At 38.5% G+C, this 25727-nt stretch overlaps 1 protein-coding gene across 1 annotated transcript; it reads right to left on the bottom strand.

Annotated features, from left to right (window-relative positions):
• Positions 1-10186: 10186 nt before the first annotated feature.
• On the bottom strand, positions 10187-19641 carry olfm4.2 (olfactomedin 4, tandem duplicate 2). Its single transcript, XM_056236085.1, is given in 5 exon segments — positions 10187-11085; positions 13045-13189; positions 13264-13476; positions 19239-19406; positions 19513-19641. Coding segments are annotated over 5 exon segments (1461 nt in total). The 3' UTR covers positions 10187-10279.
• Between the last annotated feature and the right edge of the window lie 6086 nt (positions 19642-25727).

Below are 25727 nucleotides of genomic sequence, written 5' to 3'. Positions count from 1 at the left end.
GAAAGGTTACGAAACCTTGGGTGTATAGACAATTTGCACATAAATTTGTTCTGCTCATGTTTTATGAATAAGCCAATGGCTTCCAGCAGATAGACTTATCCATATGAATAAAACTTTAACTTATTTTATGCTTATTAATGCTGAAAAGCTCTCTCTCATGTGGAGGTGTCACAGCACATGACTGAATAAATGAACATTTAGGTCACAAATGTAATTCCTAGTAATAATACCTCTTCCTAAATTCACTTCACTAATAATATATAACTAATGACAATTAATGGTGTCCTGGTTTTGCATTGCACTTAGTGAATTAATCCGCAGTAATTTGAGAAAATAGATATAATTAAATATATTTCAACGTAGTTCATTTTAATGCATTTGTGCATTTCACATGATGTGTTAAACAGAGCTGCTTGTTTGTGTGAAGTTAGCATTTGTTGTGTATAAATAAATATATAAAACTTTAGTGATTAATGACATTGGGCTATATAAACAAATTTGACTTAATGTTAAGCAAGCGGTGTTACGTTTCTGCAGTCTGCCATTTTTGGCAAATAAAGAATATGTTTGTCTAAAAATATTTCTTGCTAAGGTTTATATTTCGTGTGCCCTGTTTTGAACATTAATGTCCTTTGTCACTCTTATGCCTGTTTAAGTGATGAACTACACCTACTTGTGGTTGTTTTCAGATATGGTAACAGACATTTTATTTAGGGATGCACTATCGACCACATATCGATATCGGCCGATAAATGGTCTTTTTTGATGTTATCGATCCGATAAGAAAATTAGGCCGATATATCAAAGCCGATAGATAATAGATTATTTACTTCAGTTGAGAGATGCGCGCTGTTCACCATGATGGTTTTGAATGATTGGATTTGAATGCGTTTGGTTGAGTTAATGAATGGTGCAGTAGCGCTTCATTGTACCGGTGATCATCTTTATCTTTAGCGTGCACAGCTCAAACAGCAATGAACATTTATAACTATAATTGGGACTATCATATACATGCCATTATAATGAGAACACTGTTTTAATAAAACGTTGTGAATTCTCTGGGTTTAGTTGCCGTTTTAGCGCGTTGTTGTGAGAATAGCGCGTCCAGAACAGGGATTACACATTCTGACCAGCATAAGTTCGATTGTGCATTCACATAATTGTGTGCAGATAAGTCGTAATATAAAGTTGATTTAATATAAGTATCTAATTAATCTATAGGGTCTATTCTATTCATCTAATCTATTCATTTTAACGTGCGTTCTCTTCAGCTTCAGCCAGCGCAGCTCAAACAGTAGGCTATGTCATTTGAAACAGTAAGCATTCCATTAAAGATGTTTACTATTACTGTAATATAAAAAAAAAAATTTTAACTAAAAAAACATTGATGCGTTATAATTAATAGCATTATTTTTTTTTCGTATTATTTTCATCAACGATATGGTTTGATTAAAATAATTTCCTTATTGTCCGTGCTGAGGCGATTCCATTTTATTGATCCATGGCACATGCATTTTGTTTCTTTATATGCAGCCCAATGTTATATCCAATGACTTGTTTGCATTATATAGTTATTTTATTTGTATTTTTTGTTAGGCAATAGATTTTTTGATAACACTTTACAATAAGGTCTCATTTGTTAATGCATTAACTAGCATGAACTAACAGAGAGTAATAGCCTTTGTTATTGTTAGTTAATAAAATATGTGTGTTCATGTTAGTTCACAGTGCATTAACTAATGTTAACAGATACAACTTTGGATCTTAAAAATGTCTTCTGCATTTATTAATCTTAATGTTAATGTTAAGCTCAACATTTTAGAAGTATTGTTCATTAATTGTTGGTTCATGCTAACTAATGCTAACAAAATTAAACCTTATTATGTGTTACCATTTTTTAATAAAGAAAGTTGGCCATGGGAGTGTAAAATTTATCTTAAAAGTTAAGGAATGTTACACTGGTTCAAACTACGCTGTATTGTATATGTTTGATTTATGTTAAATGTGTTTGAGACATGGCTTTTAATGGTGAGCCTTTTGTTTATGTTTACACAGGCTATCAAAGTATATCAAAATTTGAAATTAGATTTATCGGCCATTATATCGGTTATCGGCTTTCAAATGTTAAGAATTATCGGTTATCGAATCGGCCATAATGTTCAAATTGGTGCATCCTTCATTTTTTTTCTTGTGCAACAATTGTGTGTACTGTGCTACAAAACTGTGAACCTCTGTAGCACCAGTGCTATGTGCTACTAGTAGTAGTAGCAGCCTAACGTTGACATGGCCGCTCGCTCTAACGAGTTTGATAAATGTTCGCTATTATTAGGCGTGTGTTTCTTATAAGTGTTTGTGCGGAAGCTAAAATAGTACCTTATTGCATGACTTTTAACTTTATCGGGTATTTCTCTCTAAAGGCGCATCCACTATACTGTGAAGATGATTAGTCAGTGTCGTCAACTTTTCAGAAAACTCTAGTTTATTAATAAACTGTTAATGTTCAAACAGTCTCCTTTCTGTTTTTTTCTGGTACATTTATAATTGCTAAAAAATGCACAAAAAAAATATATAATAAAAATGCTAAATATATATATTTTTTGCATTTCTTCTGTCAGGTGTTTAACACAGAAAAAGCTCAGAGGAAGCAAGAGCCATTCGAAGAGTCCCATGAAAAGAGAAAACCATTACATTTCCATGAAGGAGAAGTACTGTTGGAAAACATGAAAAAAGAAGACCACACATGTGTGGAGAGTGGCTGGACCGGACCGCTCCTGGTGAGAAATATTTCAGGCCCAGGTCTGGTTGAACGGGCAGATGAGTCGGGCCGTGTTCAGAAAGCAGCCGTGTCCCGTCTGAAGACATTCTTCAAATGCAAACATGAGCTGGACGCTGGGGCAAAAAATGGTGAGTCTGAACTTGGCTCAAGTTTTATTAAAATTGCAAATTGCATTAAAATGTATTCAAATTGCCAATTAATCAATTTATTTTATAACAATCTCAGTTCATACCACTGACCACGACTACAGTAAGAAAGCAGACGTGGCTGTGAACGATGGCGGTGCATCAGTTTGAGGTATGATGTTTGAAAGCAAAGTTCTCAATTTACAAGCACATTTGATCAAATCAGATCATCCGAATCTAAATTTAGAAATCTAGCTTAAAATATATAAATATAAATCTGAATATATATATATAGTTAAATACCTGAATATATAAATGTAAACCAGGATAAATAAATGTAAATCTGAAATGTATAGTTATAACTATATATTTGGATTTATAATTATATTGACACAGTTCAAAGAGTCCAAAGATGAAGTTGAGTCAAAAGTTCTTATTCAAATGTAATTAATAAAAGAATAAATTCTTTAGATAAGTCCTTAAATTTGAGGGTATTGGACCTGGAAAGTCCTTGAAAGGTCCTTGAATTTGAAGTTAACCAAGGTGTGGGAACCCTGCCTACCCTTCGGGCTGTTCCTGTCTCCCCGTGTCTTCACGAAAGTTGCAGAGGCCGCCCTTGTTCCCATGAAGGAACACTGTGTTCGCATTCTCAACTATCTCGTTGACTGGCTGATACTAGTACAGTCTTGGGACCAGTTGTGCGAACACAGGGACATGGTGCTCAGTCATTTCAGCCAGTTGGGGCTTTGGGTCAACTGGGAAAAGAGAAAATTGCCCCCGTCCTGAGGATCTCTTTTTTTCGGTATGGAGTTGGATTCGGTCGAGCAGTCAGCACGCCGCACAGAGGAAGGTGTCTGTCTGTGCTGAACTGTGTGAATATGTTCAAGAGCAGGGCACGGACAACACTGCGGCTGTGGCGTACATCAACCGACAAGGTGGTCTACTCTCCCGTCGCATGTCGCAGCTCGCCCGACATCTCCTCCTCTGGAGTCAGAAGCATCTGAGGTCGCTTTGGACCATTCATGTCCCTGGGCTGCTCAACCGTGTGGCCGACAAACTATATCAAGCTGGGCTCCCGGGAGAGTGGTGACTCCACCCCCAGGTGGTCCTGCTGTTCTTGTGTTGTTTCTGAGCTGCACAAGTATAGATCTCTATGCCTCTTTAGAAACCACCCACTGCCAGTTGTTTTTCTCCCTGACTGAGGGATGCACTGGCACACAGCTGGCCCCTAGACTTTCGGAAATAGTGTTTCCCCAGTGTGTCTACTTGCACAGACTACTTGCACGTCCAGGCAGGGAGGACGAGGAGCAGGTCTTTCTAGTTGCACAATTCTGGACATGACCCGGTTCCCAGATCTCATGCTCCTCGCGACTGCCCCTCCCTGGAGCATTCTTCTTCAGAGATGGGGCACCATATGGCACCTGCTCCCAGACCTCTGGGAACTCAATGTCTGGTCTCTGAACGGGAAGTGGAGGTTCAAGGTGACTTTCCCCCAGAGGTACTGTCTACGAGACATGCTTACGCTGTGAAGTGAAACCTTTTCTTCGAGGGGTGTTCCTTTCACCGAGAGGACTCCCGAATATGTTCGATCAGTGTCTTGCTTTTCTTCCTGCAGTATGGGTTGGAGGGAAGGAACCCAGCCCTGGCTTTGCTCTGTCCGGTCTGGACTCTGCAACTCAAAGCTTCAGGACCTCAGACCAGCTCTTTGTCTGTTATGGAGGCCAGCAAAACGAAAGGCTCTCTCCGAACAGAGGATGACCCACTGGATAGCCATCTACTTGGCTTATAAACCACAAGGCATGCCTTGCGAGCTCAGGCTGCGAGCTTACTCAACAAGAAGTGTTGCATCCTCCTGCGTGCTGGCACGTGGCGCCTCGCTAACAGTTATTTGTAAAGTTGCGGGCTTGGCAACACCTAACAAGTTAACTAGGTTCTATAGCCTACGTGTAGAGTCGGTTTCCTCCTGTGTTCTCATCTCAAACGGGTACAAGCACAGAGAGGCCTGTCTCTTGTCGGCTTGCTGCACCTATGGTTGCGCTCATGTCTCCAGAGTGAAAAACCTGTTGAGTCCTCTATCACCCTCGGAGCCGGAAGTGGCAGAGCATCTGACGCCAGACCTATATCCCGCTGAATCCTTGAGAACCGGGTCTTGGCTGGGTGGCATATGTGTGACCCTGCGAGGATCCCATATGTTGCTTCTTCCACGGTTTCTCCTAAACGGAAGCCTGTGTTTTTCCCTTGGGAAGAACCCATCTCTTTTGGAGATTGGTGTCACCCCAGTAATTCCATATGCAAACAACCCCATGAAGATAGTCCATACGTTATCTCCACATAACTCCTTCGGGGAAGAATGTGGCTTCCGCAGCATTCCTTTTCCAATGGAAGGGGTACGCTTCCCCAGTGTTATCCAATAGTCTCACTGAGTCGGAACACAAGTGATGGACTTCTCAGTGTAACTCAGTGTCCCATCAGGTAAGAGGGAGTAGGAGGTTTACAGAGGGCGCTGGATGGGGTCAGGAGATGTGTCGCTTTGGTAGGGGGATTTTCTATTCATTGGTCATCCAACGTGATGTTTTACAGGCAAAATGTAGACTTTCAGCTGTTTGCAATGAACAAATCAAACAAAAGTAATTGAAATAGCTCAACACAATGCCTCGGTTTCGTAAGTTACCCTTGTTCCCTGAAGGTGGCAACAGAGACGTCACATCCGGTTGCCACATCTGTTCTGCCCTGCTGGGGCAGCCTGGTCACCGGCTCGGCTCCTCAGCCGAAACCTGAAGATGCGATCCACCTGCTGCACGTTATATGCATGTGCCGCGATGCAGCGCAGCTGATGCAATTATCGCATGACAATGTGCATTGGCTCGTTTTATTTACAATCTAAGTAGATTGGCCTCTCTAGCGAGATTCGTAATTGTCGGTCATCCGATGTGACATCTCCGTTCCCTCCTTCAGGGAACTAGGGTTACATTCGTAACCGAGAAAGTCTGTACATTTTGCCAATATACCTTATTTGCAATGGGGGTTGAATAATTTCTATTACAACTGCATATATATTCAGACTTATAATTATATTCAGATTTCATACAATTATTTCCTTTCAGGTTACTTTATTTGTACCCGTAGGTAGATATGTTTTGCAACTGAATGATGGCTGCTGGAACAAAACTTGAAAAAAAGGTTGTCAGGTGTGTCGTGGAAAATAATCAAACTCCAAAAAATAATTAAAAATAAATGCTAATCATTGTGCTGTTGTGCCAAAACATTGAATCTCTATTAGGGATGCACGATATAGGATTTTGGCCGATATTCGATATGCCGATATTTTCAAACTAATTTTGCCCGATGCCGATACCGATATCGATATATTTGTATTTTTTTAAGTGCAAAAAAAGCTTATTAAAGCTTCTATTAATGTTCTCAGTCAAGAGCAGTGAGTGATTTCCTCTGTGTTTTGTTGTTTTATTAACATTAACGGGATAGTTCTCCCAAAAATTTAAATTGTCATCATTTACTCTCTCAAGTTTCTTTCTTCTGTTGAAATTATAAAAGTTATTTGGAAGAATGTGGCTAACCAAACAGTTGCTGTACTCCAGTGACTTCCATAGTATATTTAAGCACAAGAAAGAAATGAATCCAGGTTTGAAACAACATTAGATAGACAGAATTTTTTATTTCTGGGTGCAGTATCTCTTTAAAGACAAGCGGCAGAATATTATTACTGTCTCTTTAAGAACTGCACGCGAGTAACGCGACGCGTCTAATATACACGCATTTGACAAGCAGATTTTCTCTGTTTGCTTTCACTTTAGACATAACCAACTTTGTTTATGTAAACCTTGTGTGTATTTGACAGTATCAGCGCAATAAGACTCGAAAGATTAGTCCAGTATGCAGGCGCTGTGACAGGCTTTTAGTTCCTGTGAGCGTCGCGTGTACGCGCTCAGAAAAGCGGATGTTAGAACAGCGCATCAGCACGTGAATGACATGTTTACCTAGCAAGACTTTGACGCACATGCAAACAATGAACTTTTGTGAATTGCAGTGTCCCGTGAGTGTAACTCTACCTCTGCGTTTACATGTGATGTGAATGTACGTCGCGTTGTACAGTATGTTGAGATGAAGGCGCCAGAATTGAACTGATAGAATGCACGATACTATGATTTTTCTTCAAAAGCAGATCGTGGAGACATTTTAATCATCCACGATCAAAAACCGTGAGACGCGCACCCCTAGTTGGAAGTTTAAGTTGCTGGCGCTCATGCTTCGTTCACGGTCGTCACGTGCGCATAGGAAACACGCCACCCTATCGGCAAGACTCATCGGCAGAAATATTCATATCGGCCGATGCCGATGATGGTCATTTTAAGCTTTTATCGGCCGATACCGATGTTGTCCCGATATCATCGTGCATCCCTAATCTCTATATGTTGTGACTGTTTTTTATAATTACCGTAATTCCTCAAATAAAGACCGGGGCCTTTATTTACCTGAACTGCAGATGGTAGCCGGCTTTTATTTGAAGCAGGCTTTTATTAGAGGCAGGCCTTTATTTCTAATTCGCGATCCCCGCCCGCCAGCCAAGTTTCCATGGTGACGCGTCATGCTTGGCACGTGTTCACCACAGCCAAAATAGCGCTGTATGACAGATGTAGCGCTTTTATTTCTAAATATTAACAAACTTGCTTACCATGTCATCAACTATCTTCTATTCTGACTCTCAAATCCGTGTAAGTGAGTTTGTTTTGTCGTTTAAAACCCTTTATAAATTATCTTGATCTGTAACGTGAGATGGGCACCGCAGTTCAGAGATTCCTGTCTGTTGGATTTGTTACGTTACAGCGCGTGAATTCTTCAGTTTCTCCCGAAATACATGAAAGTAAGTGGCCGGTGAACTGGGAGAAGAATAGAGTAAACTTTATAGTTACTTACACTGTGTATCTGATATGAATAAAACACGTCGCCAAATATATTTGAATTATTGCTGCTTCCATAGACACCATTGTGTATTTTACAAACTATAAATGTATTGTTTTGCTATAAATCATATCTATTTAAATCTCTGAAACCTAAAATAAACATGTGGTTAAAAACACTGAATAGTTGTGATATGACAAGCGCTGAGCGCGTCCGTCTTTGAGTGTACACTAATTTTTCCCCGGCCTTAATTTGAGACCGGCCTTTATTTGTCCGCGTTGACCACGCCCCCGGCCACTATCAGAGGCCCGGCGTTTATTTGAATACCGGTCTTTATTTGAGGAATTACGGTAATGCTATTGGTCATCCTTAATGTCTATATGTGGGTTTTACAAATATTTAACCAATAAAAAACATTTAAAAGGTTGTGTCTAAACCATTGGCTCCTCAAACTGTCAGTCAAACCTCACAACTCCACCTCCATTTAGAATGTACCGCACAAAGTTTGGAGAGACCTCTGCTTGTTTGCAATGCAAGGGAATAAACACTGTCCATAAAGGCTAACGTTTTTTGTATTTGAAGAGCGGAGAATAGTCTTAGTTTTGCTGTCTTGTCTAGAAACAAATATAATGTTTTAAATATCTTGTGCATAGCGCTTTTGTATCTTTTTTTTCATCTTTTGTAACATGAGATTTTGATCATGAGATTTCAACAACAAGAAAACTGAGAACCCGTATAGCTGCAATAAACTTTATATCCTAAATGTTGGTGAAAACATAATGCGATCCACATACTGCCTCAGATGCGGCAGTTCCAGTGACAGACAAACTGTCATTCGCTGGTCAAAAACTAAAATTGAGCTTGATTTTCATGTTAATAGGATAATGACACTCGCCAGTGTCTGACCATAGCTATATAAAGCCACAAGAACAACTTCGACGACAGTGTTTAATTTAATACGAGGTTTCCGTCCGACAGCGACGATATGTACATTTGTTTTTTTATCATCACCAACAACATCATACTTGTGTTCCTATACTTGTGTTCCAATTGTGTTCCTACCTGAGTTAAGCTCAAGTTTTACTTTAAATGTGAGTAATGCTTTTAATATAGCCTAATATCTCGATTTTTGTAATTTGAAGCAATACATGTTTGTGCAAATTTGTTGTAGGTATTTTTATATAGTGGTGTGCCTTGGGATTTTTTAATTATCAAAATTGATTTTGGTAAAATTTCAAAATTTTAAATTGCCTTGGCACAAAAAAAAAAAAAAAGGTTGGGAAACACTGTGCTAGACCATTTAACAATTTGATTTTGAGAGTTTATGCTCTTTAAGGATAGGTTCCCAAACCATGACACCAAAGAGAAGGAAAAGATGCATTCAATAAAAGTGCAGTAGAACAAGACCATCAAGGTTTTGTCAATGTTAAAATAAGACGGTTTCCTCAAACAAAACAAGTGCTGGTGACCCTTTTTGCACACAGCTTCACAATTTGCCTCAAAGTTCAGTTTTGAGTCGATAATTGTCCCAATATATTTGTAAGATTGGGTACATTCAACTGTCTGACCTTTAATGGATGTGACTTCATGCATGTGGTCATATTTTCTGAAATCAATGATCATACTGTCTCTTTTGTTTTAGATACGTTTAATTGAGGTATAACTTTTAGCCCTTCATAGTGTGTATATATATCCCACTTTTTTGATAATTAATTCGGTTGAAGAATGCGGTTGTCACTCCCATAAAATACTGAACTGTGTGTACAGAATGGGATTAAGCACTTAAAGGTGAACTGACAACCACATTTAGATTCACTATGCACATGGCTCTTTTTAATATTACTTTTTATGTTTTTTTTTCTTACAGAAACACAACTAAACTCACCATGTGCCGCTGTTTTCTGTTTGCCTCATCTCTGGCTTGTTCTAATGCCGGAACTAAGAGCGTTTGTGATCATGCACGCTCTTGTATAAGGTAATGTTGCCGGTGATGCAGAAAAGGCAGTGTGTGTTGCTTCAGTCTGAAGATGGACTGGGCTGCATCTCCCAGCATGCATTGTGTGCAAAGAGACCAGTCCAGATGCTTGCACTTCCACACTTCAAGACTATGTTTGTTTTAAAGACCTTTTTTTATTCATCTAGTTCATCAGTAGTCATGAATGGCAAGTCAAAATCCTAAAACTTTGAAGAAAAGACTGGCTATTCCTGTTGACAGTATAAGTTTGTTTATGTTTAATATGTATTTTTATATGACAGCTGAAGCACTTTAGTTTATACTGTCAGATTTTAAGCTTTGGATGTTTCACAATAAGTAAATGTTTGATAAACCTGCACAACTTTGACACACACAATTATAACATGCAAGAGGTGATGCTTGTGTATAATTTTATTGTAATATTTGTATTTCCGCATAAAAGATTACATTGTCAATTATCAGTAAAGTTTGAAAGCAGTAGTTTATCTAAGCAGCCTTGAACTTCACATTATAATACACATAGTATCCGTTGTTGTACATGTAAAGTTTCTGATCGGCAGGATTGTAGTCCAGGTTTACGTAAAAGTCCTGGAACTTCTCGAAGCGAATGCTAACATGGCTTTCCTCGTTTTTATTGGTGTCATAAGTGTAAAAGATCTCCTCTGTTTGGGTATCTACTGACCTGGTCGCGTAGAGAACACCGCATATCATGAATGCGTTTGTGATTGACTGCTTGTATTCGCTGGTCTGCCAAACCTTCTCTACCTCAAATGTCTCCTCGTTGATCTTCCCTAAAACCAGGTTACCGTTCGATTCCTCCGTGGCGTACGTTACCCACAGGCCGGACTCATCGGCTGCGAAGTCCAGGTTCTGGTTGGGCGAGTAATGGTATGAGAATCTAGTGCTGGCCTTGGGAATCACCTTGTACTGAGCTTTTACACTGGTCATGTTGAACTTTGCCATACCAAAAGTGCTTCTGAACTGATAGTACAAGGTGTTTTCTCGCACAATGTAGTTGTTTCCAGTGCCTTGCCAATCATATTGATTTCTGACAAAAAGCTCATGTTTCTTAAAGACCTGTCTCATGATCAGCTTGTAGTAGTCAGAGTACTGTGTGAATTTAGAGACCAGAGTGTCCGTAAAGCCGTAGTACCAGTGCATGTTCTCAGAGCCAGGCAAGGGCTTGGAGTCTTTACCCCATCCTCCATACTTGAAACCTCCGTTCAAGTCTCCGTTTAGCTGGCTGACCACGGGTTTTCCGATTCTGAGAATGCCTCCATGCTTACAGGACCCTAGGAGATTTTAGACAAAAAAAACTTTAATAATAACACTTAATTTGTTAACATTAATGCATTAGCTAACATGAACTAAGCAATATATTTTTAGAGTGTTTATTAATCCTAATCCTAACTAAAATGTATAAATATTGTTGAAGAATTTGGTTGTCAACTACAAATGAAACCCGACTGTAAATGTTCGATTGTAAAGTATAATTGACATTATAAGCTAAAGCATTGTGGAGATAAAGCCTTGTATTCATTTTGGATCGTCAAATTCATTTGTGTGGTTTTGGATGAACGGTCTAGGAGGATGTGGAGAAAATAGGGTTGTGTCCTAATTCACATACTTATGCTCTGTTCTACGCCATTTTGTATTATGAATTGAGCGATTAGTGTGTTCACATTGGAAACCCCAAAAAGAAAAACTACACTTTAAATAGTGTGGAGTTTTGGACACTTCATGCATTCGACAATCCCAGCTTTAGTTGCGTAGCAGAGTGGGAGGGGCTTCAGACTCCTATGATGAATGACAAAATCTTTCATAATTAATTCATACTCTAGATGGTTGAGTACATAGTGCAGAGTATTGGTGTGTAGTGCGTCATTTTGGACAACTTTAAAATTTCTGAAAAATAACATAGTGACGTAGGGTGCAGTCGAATCTTGAGGCAAATCAAAGGAGAATTTTGTTACTAGCCCTTAAAGGTTGTATCAGCGATTTCAGGCCCAAAAAAGTCCCAAACATAAATGATCACATTCATCTAATCTTTCCTAACGATCCGCTTGCTGCCCGCCCCATAAGCAGGCCGTCAAAAAAACGCGTCTCTGTAGGCAGCCTAGGCTCTGAGATCTGCACACACAAACAATTGGGTTCACCAACCACTCAAAATCAAAATAAATAGTGTTCCAAACAATCACCGACATGGGTTCGTTGATAGACGCTGACTTCTTCTTCAGCTCCGACTTTGCATGCAGCCGTGCACGAGCGCAAAACCTCACAACACCCGCCCCCTGTCGGTGATTGGTTGGAACACTATTTATTTTGGTTTAGAGTGGTTTGAATGTTTGGGCGTTTTTTGGGCCTGAAATCGCTGATACAACCTTTAAAGGATTAGTTCACTTCAGAATTAATTTCCTGATAATTTACTCTCCCCTACATCATCCAAGATGGTCATGTGTTTCTTTCTTCAGTCGAAAAGAAATGAGGTTTTTGAGGAAAACATTCCAGGATTTTTCTCCATATGCAAGAATGCAAGATTTTGAAGTTGGACGAGAACGTTTTTCGCTCTTCCCTACATTTTTTAACTGGAAAACGCGTGTCTTTCTAATGTGATTACGCATCATAGAGCAAAACATTTTTTTTTTTTTTTTTGAAAATTACCAATGGTTTGTCTAGATAAGACAAGAACATTCCTCGGCTGGATCGTGTCGAGACTTTGAAGCTGCACTGAAACACACATCTGGACCTTCGACCCGTTGGACCCCATTGAAGTCACTATATGGAGAAAATCCTGGAGTGTGTTCCTCAAAAACCTTCATTTCTTTTCCACTGAAGAAAGAAAGACATGGACATCTTGGATGGCGTGGGGGGAGAGTTAATTATTAGGAAGTTTTAATTCTGAAGTGAACTAATCCTTTTAAAGTTTAAAAGTTATTAGCATAAACATGAGTACAAGTTTGGTCAGCTAGTGGTGCTAGAGGGATTGAGTTAAGAGACTCCAAATTTGCTGAGGATAATGTTGAGACTGTCCTCTATCTCTGTGCCAAATGTCATTACATTTTCCCTCAAGGGGTTTTATGGGCTGCCATAGACTAAAGATCAGAAGAATAAGAAAATTAATGGATAAAAGAGATCGCTACACACGTTTAGTGTAATAATAAATTAAAAAAATCTTTGTGACATATATCATATACAACACGTCAAATAAGCCAAAGGTGTATAATTTTCTCAGAAAATTAGTATTAGCCTACCTAATTGTGCATTAGAGTAGTCATCCTTATCATCCTGACATTTCTCCAGTTTCCGCTGAAGTTTGGCAAACTCGATGCGAATCACTTCTAAGTTGCTTTGATCGTAGCTCTCCAGTTGATCCACAATTAAACTCATATTGCGAATCTTACAAAAGAAAACAGATTAGAGCCATGCAAACACTACAATGCCATGTTTTGTGTAAGTGAAGGAAGTTTCACCTCTATGAAAAGACTCTCGAAGGCGGGTGAAGAGGAGTTTAGAGAAGTTTTCAGTTGCGTGACCAGATACTCAAACTCTCTGAGCTCAATGCGGAGGAGCTCAAAATCCAGTTTGATGTACTTGTCCGGTCCGCTCTCCAGACTCTCCACGCGAACCGTCAGGTTGGAGAGCTGGCCAAGAAGAATGACTATCTGAACTTTCAGACTGCTGACCTGAGCACATTAAATAGAATTACAAAAAATGAGAAATATATGATTAGCATAGCAAAATGCATTGATTTAATTGACTTTTAACTGTGAGATGGAGAATATCTTTAGTTGTTGATGTCAACGGTTGTGTGTTCGATCACAAACTCTTCTGTCAGTTGGTAGAACTCATGAAATGAAACCGATATGGACAGGTTGTGTGATGCCCTCATCCTCAAAAAACCATTAACATAACTACACTAGGTCAAAGAAAATACGACAAGGATGAACATACAGTAGGTACTCAACCAGAATGCCTATTACCGCCGCGACTCGTGCCGCGGCAAATTCACCGCGGCAAAAATAAACTAGTCGCATTTCAAAGTTGTTCGCGAAATGACCACCAGGTGGCGCAAAGGGGCATTTAGCAAAACAGCCGCATTTTGAAACGTAAGTGCGGGGCTAATAAGTTGAAACTGCATGTTAAAGTAATAATTGTATTATTAATTAAAGACAGACAATTTGGTTAATGTTATTTAAACATACGATCATACAATTTATAGTATAGCCTGCATAGTAGTAGTAGCAGCTATAGGCTATAGACGTTTATTTGTACGAACTATTATATATCTCTGTTTGTAGGCTATCTGTTTATTAAAAAAGGTCTTGTAAAAAAAACAAGAATGAGACTGATTGAATATGTAAAAAATTAAATAAAAATAAACAAACGAAACAGAATAGAACAAACTTTTAGAACAAAAAAATAATAAAAATAAAAATAATTTAGCAGGCTAACAGAGTCGGTTAAATTTAACGAAAGCAAAACGTAATTAAGTAAAAGTACATTCTAAACAGAATATAACAAACTTTTAGAGCAGAACATTTTATTAATCAAAAGTTAAAATAGGCCTATCTTGCAGTCAGTGAAAATAAATTAGGTGCAATGTCGCTAAACTTTTGAGGAATGAGAGGAGTGAAGATCGCTGAACTACCGAACTTCTGGGAAATTGTCAGCGAGAAAAGTCGTGGTCGAGTGGTAGAACTTAGGTTTCAATCATTGAGATGACACGGGTTCAAATCCCGAATAAACACGGTATTTATAAAATACAATTTCCGTTTTACACAAATGAACAAATAGGCTATCATCCAACAGATTGACTGAATTTATATCAATCTGTATAATAATTCCAATCGTAATTTCAAAAGAAGTTCTGTTAAAAAAATAAATAAAAAACTTCATGAGATTTTACATAGGCTATAAAGAGTTTTTAAAAACATGGTTGTGCAGCCTAACAAGGTGCGATTTGCTGGTGGGGGATTCCCCCCTCCACAGTAATCAATGCTATAGCCTAATTCACCAATACACCATTTCAAATATTTTTTTAAATATGCAACACGCACGTTTGAACAACAAACAATAGGCCTACAATCTGAACCGGCGCTTCTGCTCCTCTATTGAGAGATAACAGCGCGTTTCAGTGACGATCCTGGTTCCAGTGGCCTTGGCTTAATACATTCACGGCTTTTCAAAATGTCACAAAGCGTTTTGAGATGTTTTTGAACGAAATATTGAAGTTTATAATTAAGTGTTTTGGCACACATTATTCTAAAATCGGGTTTTATTCTGGCATGTTGGATTAGAGGTCGACAAACGCGGCGGCGCTTTCACTTGAACTTATGTTTTCTCATAACAGCTAAAAAAACTTAAAAGGCTATAGCCTACTCCGTAATTTTCGGTCATACAGATAAAATATCATCTTTTAAAACTGTAAAAGGTCTACAATAGGCTAACGATCAAATGTTTTCTCGCTCATGTGAGCGAACACACACTGGAGAAACAAACGTTTTGGCTTTTCAGTGAGTAAATTCATGGCCGAGTGGTAAAACTTGCGGTTTGATCATTAAGATGACACGGGTTCAAATTTCGAAAAATCTTGGACTTTTGTAAATTTTATATTAATGCCTATTAATGCATTTTATATCCTATTAGTAATGCAGAGAGATTTGTCTAGTTCTAAAACTCTGTTACACCATAGCCTATAGTTTTTGCTTATAGGCTATTTATCAAATAAAATTCCATGCATTTCCATTTTACATTGGAACATAGCCTAGTATCCACCAGAATGACTTTACATCTATATAATAATACCAGTCGTCATTTCAAAAGCAGTTCTGTAAAAAAATAAATATATAGCCTAGGCTACTATATATATATTTTTGGATTCCCTACATGGAGTTTTTAAAACATGTTTTTAAGCAAGGTTTTAAGCGATTTGGGGGGGATTTCCTTCTGGTCTAAACATCCCTGCTTCTGCTGAATTATTTGAATCCCCCACCCCCTTCCTCCACAGTAATCAATGCTAATAGGCTACTTCACCAATAGACCATATACAAATTACAATATATAAAATAAAGATATGCAACAGGCACGTTTAAACGACAAACAATAAAATCAAAACCAGCGTTTCAGTTCGACAAACGCGGCGGCGCTTTCACTTGGATTTATTTTTCTCATAACAGCTAAAATAAGTTAATAGGCTACTCCGTATTTTTTTGCCTACATCGTTTAAAACTGTAAACTTTTATTCATATTAGGCTAACAACTAAATTTTAGCTGTCGTCTCCGTCTCTCGTCTCTGTCTCCGGGAACTGCGCGTCACAAAAATGAACCGAAAGCCACTTGCCTCAGCTCAGTCACGATAAGAAATCGGCTATAGGCTATCTAAAGCATTTAAATGTCTAAATGTTTAATAAATGTTATCTGATTATGTAATCCATCTGAAACTGAGAGGTACAGAGGATCTACTTAAACATGCTATGATGTGAGCGCTTCCCAATGAGGAAAGGACAAGGCAAGGGGGAAAATCTAGCTCTAATTAAATGTAGGCTAAATCGCCCTGAAATAAAATGTAAAAACAGATCAAATAATTTATTTGTCGAAATGTTGCGATATTGTTTCTGTTAAGTTCATAATTATTCTATAAATGTTATTTAGTTTAACAGCAGGACCACGAAGCACTGTGGTTCGAGATTTATTTGAATAAAAAAGAAAAAGAAAAACGTGTTGAAATTGAACGAATTATTGAAATGATATATTTAGTAATAAGTTTCATGACAGAAATATCACTACATGTAGCTTGCATTATTTAATTCCTTCATTATCAACACTTTAATAGCCTAATGCCTGAATAGCGGTTTAAGTGTGAATTGCGACTTCTCGTCAGTCTCAGACTAGCCTGTGGGGGGTTTGGAGGGACAGTGGCTTTATCGTGCGCAGGACAAAAGGTGTTAATGTTCGTCTTTCATATGGAGATGTCGGATAGCCAGCCCGATGAGCAGGCAAAGGCACATTTCTTTTAAGGATACATCTCTCGATGTGTCCAATGCCCTATATTTTAATTAATTATAAATAGGCCTATAATTGTGGCAGAAACAGAGCTCTTTAATTCGCGATCAACCTTGTTTTATTGTAAGGTGAATTCAACAAGGCATGCTGTGTCTTTGAAGTAACAAAGGCTAAATAATTTGTTACAGTTTTTTTGGAGGGAGGGAGACAAAATTAACTTGCCAAAAAGAGATCCAGCGCGAGAGAGAGGCAAAGAAAAACACATGTTCTTAATGTATGTCGCTTAGGACTATTATCGTTTTGTACTGTTTTAATTGTTTAATTTAGCTGCAATTTCTTTAAAATGTTGCAAGAATAAGATTCTGTGTTTCTTATTTTGCATCGCAAAGGAAATAAACTGTAAACTCAATGCAACCCTGTTTAAAAGAATAAATTGTTCCGACACTTATGGGGTTTTAAACTTTGTGTTTTTACATTTTCATTTGTTTTTATATTGAAAGCAATACTATTTAGTATTATTTAGTTATTTTGTGTAGCCAAGTCAACAAAATCAGTCTTTTCTGATTTGTTCAATGTTTTGAAAAAATTCTTCCGTTGCTATGGCCGGGTAGCCTATCAGTGTTATCTTAATTTCATGACTGATTCACAAAACAATAATTTAGCAGATTAAAGACAAACTTCATTATTTTCATTTTCTGACGCGATCAGCTAATCTTCCCTCATCAGTTTTGTCGTGCAGCGGCTCTACTGGAATGTAGCAAATTCATGTTGTAGTGTGCCATTAATAATATTAAACAAAAACGCTTGACTTTAAATAAATAAACAGTTAATGAACTCACTAATAACCAATTATCCATGTGTAAGCATTAAGAACGGTAACACATAAATGAAGTCGGCCAACAGCATACGCTAAAGTGAGATTCGATCTCGGATCACTTAAAGCTCCGTTGGTTCATGTTGTTGCGTTAACCACTGAGCCACCGTCTGAACGCTATTAAATTTTGTCTTGTGCTATACCCTCAGGTATAGCCTAATATGTTTCTGTTGCAATGTTTTATGTTGAAAGGTTTTCACTATTTATTCAATTTAATTTCAGTAGTGTGATTATGAATTCGTTTAAACAATGTTTCACTTGAATTCATCTGTTACTTACGAGCTTTCAATTGCTCTGAATGAGCCGCGGCACTGCGGCGATTACGCAATAGAGAGAATAAACTGACACTTTTCACAGTCTGTGATTGTAGCGCCTCTTAGCGGTAAAAGGCAGCAAATACACACCCGAATTTTACCGCCGCGGGAGCGGCGGCGGTAAAAGTATTATTCTGGTTGAGTACCCTCTGTAGTATGTGCTGTAAATGATAGTCTGCAGAAAGCCATCAAATTCATTGAGATGACTAAAAACCAATGGAGGCATTTAGAAACTAAATACGCAAACTATTATTATATAAAGTTTTTGGTTAAATTATTAAATTTGTACAAAAAAAACCCAGTTGTGCTAATTAGGGGTGTAACAATATATTGTCACAATATAGCCCAATACAAAAATGCAACAATATGTATTGTGGATAGTTCACCTAAAATAAAAATTACTGTAAAAAAAAAAAAAAAAAAAAAGTTGGAAGAGTTTTAGTGACGGTACTACATGAAACTGCTGTATATAATGTTGAATATAATGTATAATAATGCACTGGGGGAATATTTGTGTGTCCTGATAATGCCAAATGTCTGATGTCACCAGTAAAAGTGTCCGACATTATTTTAAATATATCTAGTCAGTGACAGAGATCAAGCATATTCATCTAAAATAATGCTGTATTTTCAGCTTCAGAATCATGAATAATTTTATTCTGGTGTCTCTATTGTCCTGTTCATTGGGTTTCAGCACCAAGTCCAAGCCTATTCATTTACATCACCAATGTAAAAACAAATTTAGCATTTTAATCATCAGTGCATTTTTTTTTTGTTAACCTTTTACCTTGTCTTGGAGTATCGCAATAACATTGTATCGTTAGTTCATTATCGTGATATGTATCGAATCATGACACGAGGGCATCGTTATACCCCTAGTGGTAATGTGTTGGGTCCAGGGTTATTATAGTTACCTTAAACTAAAACCATAAAAAAAAAACTAAAACATATTTGTTACCTGAAATAAAATAAACATTAACTGGAATAAAATTAAGGAAACATTTCTCATTTTCATTTAGTTTATAACTTGATGTACTAAAATAACTACAACTGAAATAAAATGAATAAAAACTATATAGACATTTAACAAATATATATATATATATATATATATATATATATATATATATATATATATATAATTAAATCAAAACTTTAAATTAATAAAAATTATAAAAGCATCTCGATGCTAAAATAACACTGGTTGGGTTGAATATAAAATCCGCTTATCTAGACTATATAAACATAAATTTACCTTGCTGATGTGAAGTTTGATTTCTACAGAGAGCTGATTTGAGGACGTCTGCATTTGCTCCACACGGTCCGCTGGGAATGAAGTATCAGGCAGGAACACGTTGCAAACACACTGTCCAAACTCCCCGACGGAGCCGTCGACTCTGCCGGAGCCCCAATCCTCTAGAGACTTCAAAAACATTATGGGTTTATTCATCTTAACGTTAAGATATGTTTGAAAATTGAATCTTTGGAAATGGTTCAGCAATGAATCAAAACTGAGATAAGTCTCTTACCAGCCAGGTGTGAGCGGGAGCCGCGAGCAGGAGCACAAGCAGCAGGAGACCCATCATGTCAAAATATGTTTCTCTTTCTCAGCTACGGTCTTATATGCAGCATGTTATCAGAACTAATCTACAGCACATGTCTTATTCTCATGACAATTGTGGATTGCAGTCTACCCTTCATCCAATGGATGTACAATGACGTTCCTCATTAAGACATATGCACACAGTTCATGTTTGCTTAATACGTTGTACATGTTTTATTGGTAGATTATAACTGACATAATCGACCTGAGAGGAAACATTGTTTGCCAAACCTTGAGAAGGTTCATGGATTACTGTAATAGCATGCCATCACAATGACTGAGTGCTGGTGTGATCCGCCCTTCTGTGCGTCCATATTCATCCATCCATGCTAAAATAAGGCAATGAACTCTATGGAGTGTCTAATGAAAAGCAGCATAACTGGTAACACAAAATATTTTCGGGGTGGCCTTGATAGTTAAATTTAAGTGTGCTTTTGCCTACTTTTTTATTTTTTTGTTTGGTATGTGGATAAATTCAATAAAAAAAATGTATCGCAGGGAATGTGCCTTTCTAAATTATAAGGTGATTCTGACTTTTCACTTGCAAAAAAAGAAAAACAATTTCAGCAATATTTTGTAGTAAAAGTATACATATTGCCTTAAGTATACAATTTCTATACATTTTAAGGTAGTTCATACTAAAAACGTTGTTTACAATAAAGTAACATATATTGTCTTTTAAATTATAGGGAACAATGGAGCTAACTTGACAACTTAACAAAAAATTTGCTTTCACTAATCACAGTGTATGATTGCAGAAAAAATAGATGTTTTTGTGTGAAAATAAATCATAAAAGTGGCTTATTTTGTTTAAAAAGGTCACGAGCAGCTTTGGCTGCGTGACGTTCAGGAAGACGAAGATGGATGAGGCTTAAACTATTTACGAACAAGACACGAACCAAACTTAGCAAACTGTAGATGAGAACTGAAACTAGGGAGACTATACACAGACAAATGAGGAGACTAAGTGACAACAGCTGCACACAGTGAGTGATGATGTCTGTGATTAGGATGATGACAGGTAACGGGTGAAACCGATTAACAATGAAACACATGGTGCACAAACACAGAAGGCAAAACAAAGTCCAAGACAGGTGTCACAGTGACAGTACGCCCCCTCCTTGAAGGCGCCTCGTGCCATAAGAGGTGAAGGCGGGGAGGTGGGGGCTTGGGAGGAGGAGAAGCAGGCGAAGGGCTGGAAAAAGGAGTGGGCGAAGGGTTGGAGAGGGCAGGCAGATAACCAGGATAAGGGCTTGGCAGAGACGTGATACAGTCAAGGGGTGTTGATTTGTTTAGATCCAGTGAAGTCGTCGTCATCATAGGCGTATTTTGCGGGTGGGACATGTCCCCACCTAGCCTGGATGCCAGCCCGAACCCCGCCCACAAAATTTTTTGGTCGGGAAGTTCGGTCTGGACTCCATCCATTGAGGAGTAATTATGATCTGTTCAGAAATCGTCGGGCCAATCAAATTGCCAGGGCGGGCTTTATACGATGATGGACAGATGATCTCCATCTGTTAAAATCAGTCAAGTCGCGCTACAACCGTGTTATAAAGTTGAGACAGGGCCGACAAATGCGAGCAGATTTGTTTGCTTTATTGTCGAGATCTAATCCTAAACTGAGAACTTGTTCGTGTACATTCACCTTTTCTATTTCTCTCAAAAATGCTTTTCGTGTTTGCAAGTACTCCGCGAATCCTTAAATTCTTTTTACAACACCGGCAAAGATCGTTTACACTCATTATTTTACTACTTCTTCCAGTGTGCGTGCAGTTGAGTTCTGTTGACAACTATGCGTCGCTCAACATACGTCACTTACTGCGTTGCTCTGATTGGTTAAGACACGCCTCATCAAAGCCCTGTGGAGCAGCAACATTCTGACTAGAATATGAGTATGACGAAGTCAGGCTAGTCCCCACCACTTTTTCTCAGGATCGATATTGTATATAAATAAAACATCTCCAGTTAACTAGCAGATCATTCATTTAGTTCACTATTAAATAAGAGATCTAGCGCTAAAATCTGTTTTTTTTTTTTAAATCAAGCTGAGCACTCGTTTTCGCTGCTGTCAGTTGCATGGATACAGTTTTCTCTTTTGGCTCGCGCACAGTCTTCACTCGGACGCGCTCTTCAATCTATCATCGTTGCGGAGACTCTATTTGTCCCGGTGAGATCACAAAATAAAATGCACACAAACGTGTCCCTGCTTGATATGACTAACCAATGATAAACATATTGGGTTTTGATGAGAGTTTTGATGGGTTTTTAAACAATAGACCCTTTTACAGCCCACGTGATCAAATAGTTGCGCGCGCATTTTGGCAACAGAAGTGGTGTTGTTTCCCACTGGCTCTAACGTGTTAGCAACTCCGAAAGTTTATCAAACCGGTTTCCCAGCATCAAAATGTCTGGTTGTTGCGTTTACGGTTGCACTAATCGATATTCGAGCTTAAGTTTTAGAGGATTCCGACAGGATCACGGCCGTTTCAGAAGAACCGGTGGCGCCTGTGGCTGCAGGCGATTAAACGTGTTGATTGTCTGTCTGTGTTGCTTAATCCGCTCGCGTAGCTTGACACGCTTCTGATTCTTGCCATACTTCCGTTGCCAAAATGCACGCACATACGTTGCTACGTCATCATTGTGTACAAACAGTAAAAGGGTCTATACGAGTGCGGATTAGAACCCGTAACCTCTGACACGCTTGGCAAAAGATCTATCACTAGACCATTAAAGAACTCAAACAAAATCTGCGGATCGATGCATTTATTTACGGGTTGAGTAGAGGCACAAGATTAATTTTTTAGACATTCTTGTTTATAGAGACTTGAATAGACTGGGATCTAACTTATACCGAAAAAGTACTGACAGAAATTCTATTCTTCATGGACAATCTTTTCATCCCATTCCACTCAAGAGGAGTCTGCCCTTGTCTCAGTTTAGTCGCATTCGCCGGATCTGTAGTTCTGATAGTGATTTCCAAGCCCAAGCAGCTGATTTGGAAAAACGTTTTCAACAGAGACAATACAAACATGAATGGATTACCCAAGCGCGTAATCGTTTTGAAAATACATCGCAAATTGACCGTCTCAGTAACACCAGATCCAGAACTTCTGAGTCTAGAGTTAACTGTATTGTCCAATATTCACCTCTTGGTAGAGAGTTTGAATCCATCATTAAAAAACATTGGCACATTATTGACTCGGATCCAGCACTCAGATGCTTCACTACATCACCCCGCATTGTGTACAAAAGAGCACCTAATCTCAAAAATATGTTGGTGAGAGCTCATCTTCCATCATTGACTCCACCACATCTTTTGCAATCTATTCCCTTTGGGAATTACAGATGTGGCAATTGCACTCAATGCAACTTCACACATAAAACTACCACCTTCAATCACCCATGTACTGGAAAACTTTATGATGTCAAAGGTGTGATTACTTGTAACACAAATTTTTTTATTTATTTACTTAAATGCCCATGCGGCTTGGCCTATGTTGGTAAAACGACCAGGCCACTGAAAATAAGAATCTCAGAACATAGATCAAACATTCGTAATCATGACATCAAAAGCCCAGTAGCGGTGCACTTTTCACAAGCTTCTCATAATGTTTCTTCTCTCAGATATTGTGCCATTGAACTTGTGAAACAACCCTCCCGTGGAGGAGGCGTAAACCGTCTGTTGCTTAAAAGGGAAGCATTCTGGATCTATACCCTGGACACTTTAGCTCCAAAAGGGTTGAAGACTTTGACCTGAGGCCATTCCTGTAAATAACCTATGTCATTGAAAAAAAAAAAATTTGTAAGTGTTGTGCGATCGTTTTGCTGACTTGATATATGACATATGTAACACACCATTGTGGTATCCTTTGTATATTTACAGTTCTTGCTCATCTACTATTAGTGTTTACAGTGGTAGAGATACTTTTCCAATAAAACTTTTTAGGCTGTGCTTTAAACACTGCAGGCTTTTTTTAGCTATCTAATATATTTCTAATAAATGTTTCTGTATTATAAATGTTGGTATATACTTCTTACATATTTTTATCTGCTTTTCTGATGTAATTGCTTTTTCACTTGATTGGTCCTATCATGGATGTATGTGATCATGTGACCATGCATGGCTGTATATATGGAGGTGTGTCTCCCCACTTGTTTATGTCTGATGAAGGGCTTGGGCCCGAAACGTTACACGTGGTGAGCAATTATTAAACTCACTTAGGAGCACTTTCTGGTGTGCGGACTCATTGTTTATTTTGAGCAGAGAGGCTGCACAGTTTGACAAGCGGGCAGCGGCTGCACACCATGCCGTCGGATGGTGTGTTGCTAACAACTTGCTATGTATAACTATCAGATCGGCCCTCGCAGCCTCAAAAGACTACCGGCCCACCGGGAAAAGTCCCGACTCTCCCGACTGCCACTCCGCTACTGCCGTTTTGGAAAAAGCATGCTGAGGAATCTGCATCCTACCCATAGGAAAGTATCATGTGGAAATTACACATATGGACTGGCCATCAGGGCAGTACTATATATGGAAGGTCTCTGAGGTAGGTCCAGCATAGTTAGGGGGGAGACAATACCCAGTCAGAGACGGCAGAGCGGACTCTACCTTGGGAAAGACACAGGCTCACCGTCAGGGAAGCTGTACTGTTGAAGAATTCACATAAGGGATCTCTGTAGGGATCACAACACATGGGCACCTAGCCTGGCACAGGGGTCAACCACTGGACGTACCTGCGAGTGTTAGGCCTGACGTTAGATGTGGTGGTTAGGGTGGTGGAGGAACTCAACAGGGTTCGCCAACTGGGGAACTCCACAGGAGCAGAACAGCGCACGCATCCGGTCCTATGGAGAGGAATGGCGCAGCAAACCATAGGCTGCCGTCTCTGACAAAGCGGGTCCAAACTCAGAGGAATGGGCCAGGGAGGGAATGTCACGAGGAGCATGAGTTTTGGGAACCAGGTCCGGTTGGGCCAATACAGGCAACTAGCAAGACCTGGGGCCTCATTTATAAAACTGTGCGTAGGATACTTACTAAAAGTGTACGTGCGCCCGAAAGCCAAAAATGGCGTACGCAAACAAATATTCAGACTTATAAAACCGTTCGTACGCCAGAACCTGCGCAAAATTCTTTTTATAAATCCCAGTCAGCGGAAGATTGTGCGCACACGCGTCTCCCTGAAATAACCATATATGGAGCTTACAACGCCTAGTTTTACTATGCATATCCTCATCTGCATGTCATTTGCATATGATTATTCATCCATGTGATACCATGTTTAACGGTACAAGACGTTAGTAAAATATGAAATACGGATGTGCCGTCACATTATTACATTCATAATTTTTTTTAGTAGCCTATATCCTTGCATTGTTTTTGAATAAATAAATCAAATAGTGTAAAATACATTTCAGAGATTGAGTTTTTCTCAATCTTTTCCACTGGCCAAATAGTATTTTTAATTGATTTATATTTTTAATGGAAACAGGTAGACATTGTTGTGCATTATTTGCACGAAACAATTTCCCCAGACAATCTGCTATTAGCTATCAGTTAAAACATTAAAACAGCATGCCAGAGAGAAAAGTGTTCAAAAGCATTGCATCCACAACAAATAGGTCTATTTCTATTTATTGAATATATATATATATATATAACTTATCAGTAATGATTTCATGTAGCTAGTTTAAGTGTTTAACTCCATTAATGAGAATGGCATATTTAATCTAAATGTTTATATCAGAAGTAAAACATAGTTTAAATCATTCTTTTATTTATTTAAAATGTTATTGTGAACACATGCTTCTTGACGGTTTTGTAATGAACACCGTAGTTAGGACCGATGATGAGTAGCGATTGTGCTTCATGACTGTATTTGCAGACTTTGACATTTTATGATATATGTACATTAAGGAAAATATTTCCTTTTTACACTGTGTTCTGCAGTTCTCTAATAAAAGGGTATTTCATGCTATTCTGTATCACATGTAGTCGCGACATGTCCTCCTGCGCTCCCGTTGTGGACAATGTGACTGTAAGGCAGCGCTGATTATTATTATTTTTTTTTTTTTATACATTTTGAATTACGTTTGGATTTTACTAGATGTATATAGCCTAAAACAATCGGCACAAATAACACT

The sequence above is a fragment of the Rhinichthys klamathensis genome, unplaced genomic scaffold (genome assembly GCF_029890125.1).
Source record: "Rhinichthys klamathensis goyatoka isolate OS25496 unplaced genomic scaffold, OSU_Roscu_1.1 h1tg000437l_1, whole genome shotgun sequence".
NCBI lineage: Eukaryota > Metazoa > Chordata > Actinopteri > Cypriniformes > Leuciscidae > Rhinichthys > Rhinichthys klamathensis.
Note: the sequence above shows the minus strand (reverse complement) of the source record. Positions and strands in the feature narration are given on the sequence as shown.